The sequence below is a fragment of the Geotrypetes seraphini genome, chromosome 3, assembly GCF_902459505.1.
Source record: "Geotrypetes seraphini chromosome 3, aGeoSer1.1, whole genome shotgun sequence".
In the NCBI taxonomy this organism is placed as follows: domain Eukaryota; kingdom Metazoa; phylum Chordata; class Amphibia; order Gymnophiona; family Dermophiidae; genus Geotrypetes; species Geotrypetes seraphini.
In genome coordinates, this window is record NC_047086.1 from 35,980,126 (window position 1) to 35,982,088 (window position 1,963).

Sequence of the window (1,963 nt, forward strand, 5' to 3'; positions counted from 1 at the left end):
TAAACCGTTTAGATGACATTGGTATATCAAATGAAAAATAAACTTGGAAACTTAGAAACTTGGATTTCTGCATTGTTTAAAGGGGTATACTAAGGGAGGGGTAAATTCAGGACTTAATACAAAAGCAAAGTGATCAGCATCAGGTTTGTGCTATATACATTTCTCATTAATGTACTACATGTTGGTTATACTCATCTGTGACTCTTCATTTTATGTTTTCTGCATTGAGCACCAATAATAACTGTTTAGAGTTAAAAAATTTAAAAAAAAAACACCCCACCAAAGGAATACAAAATGTTTTTTGCCCATTGTTATGAAAATGGCAAATGCCTTCAAAATGTATATGTATTTATTTAAAAATCTAGGAATTTTAGCAAGCTTGTTGCTCATTATTAATACAAGTTAACAGATTTTGCATCTTTTGACTGATGTTTTTGTTTGTTTTCTTTTCTTTTGTAGGGGCAAATTATGACCTCAACATCTAAAGGAATTTTCCGGCCATTTTTAATTATCTGCATTATTTTGGGTTGTTTCATGGTATGTTTGCTTATCTACATAAAACCAACAAACAATTGGATCTCCAGTCCCATAGAGTCAGCCAGTTCTGTTCTGAAAATGAAGAGCTTATTTTCTTCAAAGAGTGATTATTTTAATGAAACAATTATTCTGATTTGGGTGTGGCCTTTTGGGCAGACCTTTGAGCTTAAATCTTGTCATTCACTCTTCAACATTGATAGGTGCCACCTAACTACTGATCGGACATTATTCAACAGGTCACATGGAGTTCTTATTCACCACAGGGACATTAATTGGGATTTGACCAATTTACCACAGCACGCCAGGCCACCCTTCCAGAAATGGATATGGATGAACCTGGAGTCTCCAACTCATACACCACAAAAGAGTGGTATCGAACATCTTTTTAACCTATCCTTGACTTATAGACGGGATTCTGACATTCAAGTGCCTTATGGCTTTATGATCGTTCATACAAATCCTTTTGAGTTTGATGTGCCAAGCAAAGATAAGTTAGTGTGTTGGATTGTAAGTAACTGGAATCCTGACCATGCTCGGGTGAAATATTATAACGAACTAAATAAATACATTGAGATCCATACTTACGGACAAGCATTTGGAGAATATTTAAGTGATAAAAGTTTGATCACAACCATCTCAACTTGTAAATTTTATCTCTCATTTGAAAATTCAATCCACAGAGATTATATTACTGAAAAACTGTATAATGCCTTGCTGGCGGGATCTGTTCCCATCGTATTGGGCCCATCTAGGGAAAACTACGAGAACTACATTCCAGCAGATTCTTTCATCCATGTGGAAGACTTTCTCTCCCCAAAAGAATTAGCAGAGTACCTTCTGATTCTGAGCAAACACGAGGAGATGTACCTCAGCTATTTTAATTGGAAGAAATATTTTACAGTGAACCTGCCTCGATTCTGGGAATCTCACGCATGTCATGCCTGTGACCATGTGAAAAGGCACCAAGAATACAAGTCTATCAGTGACTTAGAAAAGTGGTTTTGGAATTAAACATTTCTTGGTTTTCTCAGAGCACTTTGTAGAAAAAACTGAAGCTAAAAAAAAAACAAAAAACTTTTATGCTGTGTGTTACAGTGGACCATTATGCGTGGTGCATAATTTACTGCATTGTGTTATAACTGTGAAGAGCTGGTCTCAGCATCAGCACTCGGCTTTCAATTGTAAATTATAATGTACATACCATTTTGTGTGCATCGAAATGAACTTATTCTTTACTTTAATCCGTTTTTCATACATTTTTAAAACGTGTGTGTACGTGTGTGTCATACAGTAGTAATTTCTAAAATTGTGTTTTCAAGTTGGATCGGATATTCAACCAGATTGGAAACTGAAGATTCAGATCTTAAAAATCATGGACATAATAAATAAAATGAAATGGTTTCTTATCTAAATATAAAATGTATTT

The 1,963-nt window shown here is 34.7% G+C and overlaps 1 protein-coding gene across 1 annotated transcript; it reads left to right on the forward strand.

Moving 5' to 3' along the window:
* The first annotated feature begins 465 nt into the window (after positions 1-465).
* FUT9 (fucosyltransferase 9) lies at positions 466-1,757 on the forward strand. Its single transcript, XM_033939529.1, has one exon. The coding sequence runs from the start codon at positions 469-471 to the stop codon at positions 1,546-1,548; it is 1,080 nt and encodes a 359-aa protein (XP_033795420.1). The 5' UTR covers positions 466-468; the 3' UTR covers positions 1,549-1,757.
* Positions 1,758-1,963: the final 206 nt, after the last annotated feature.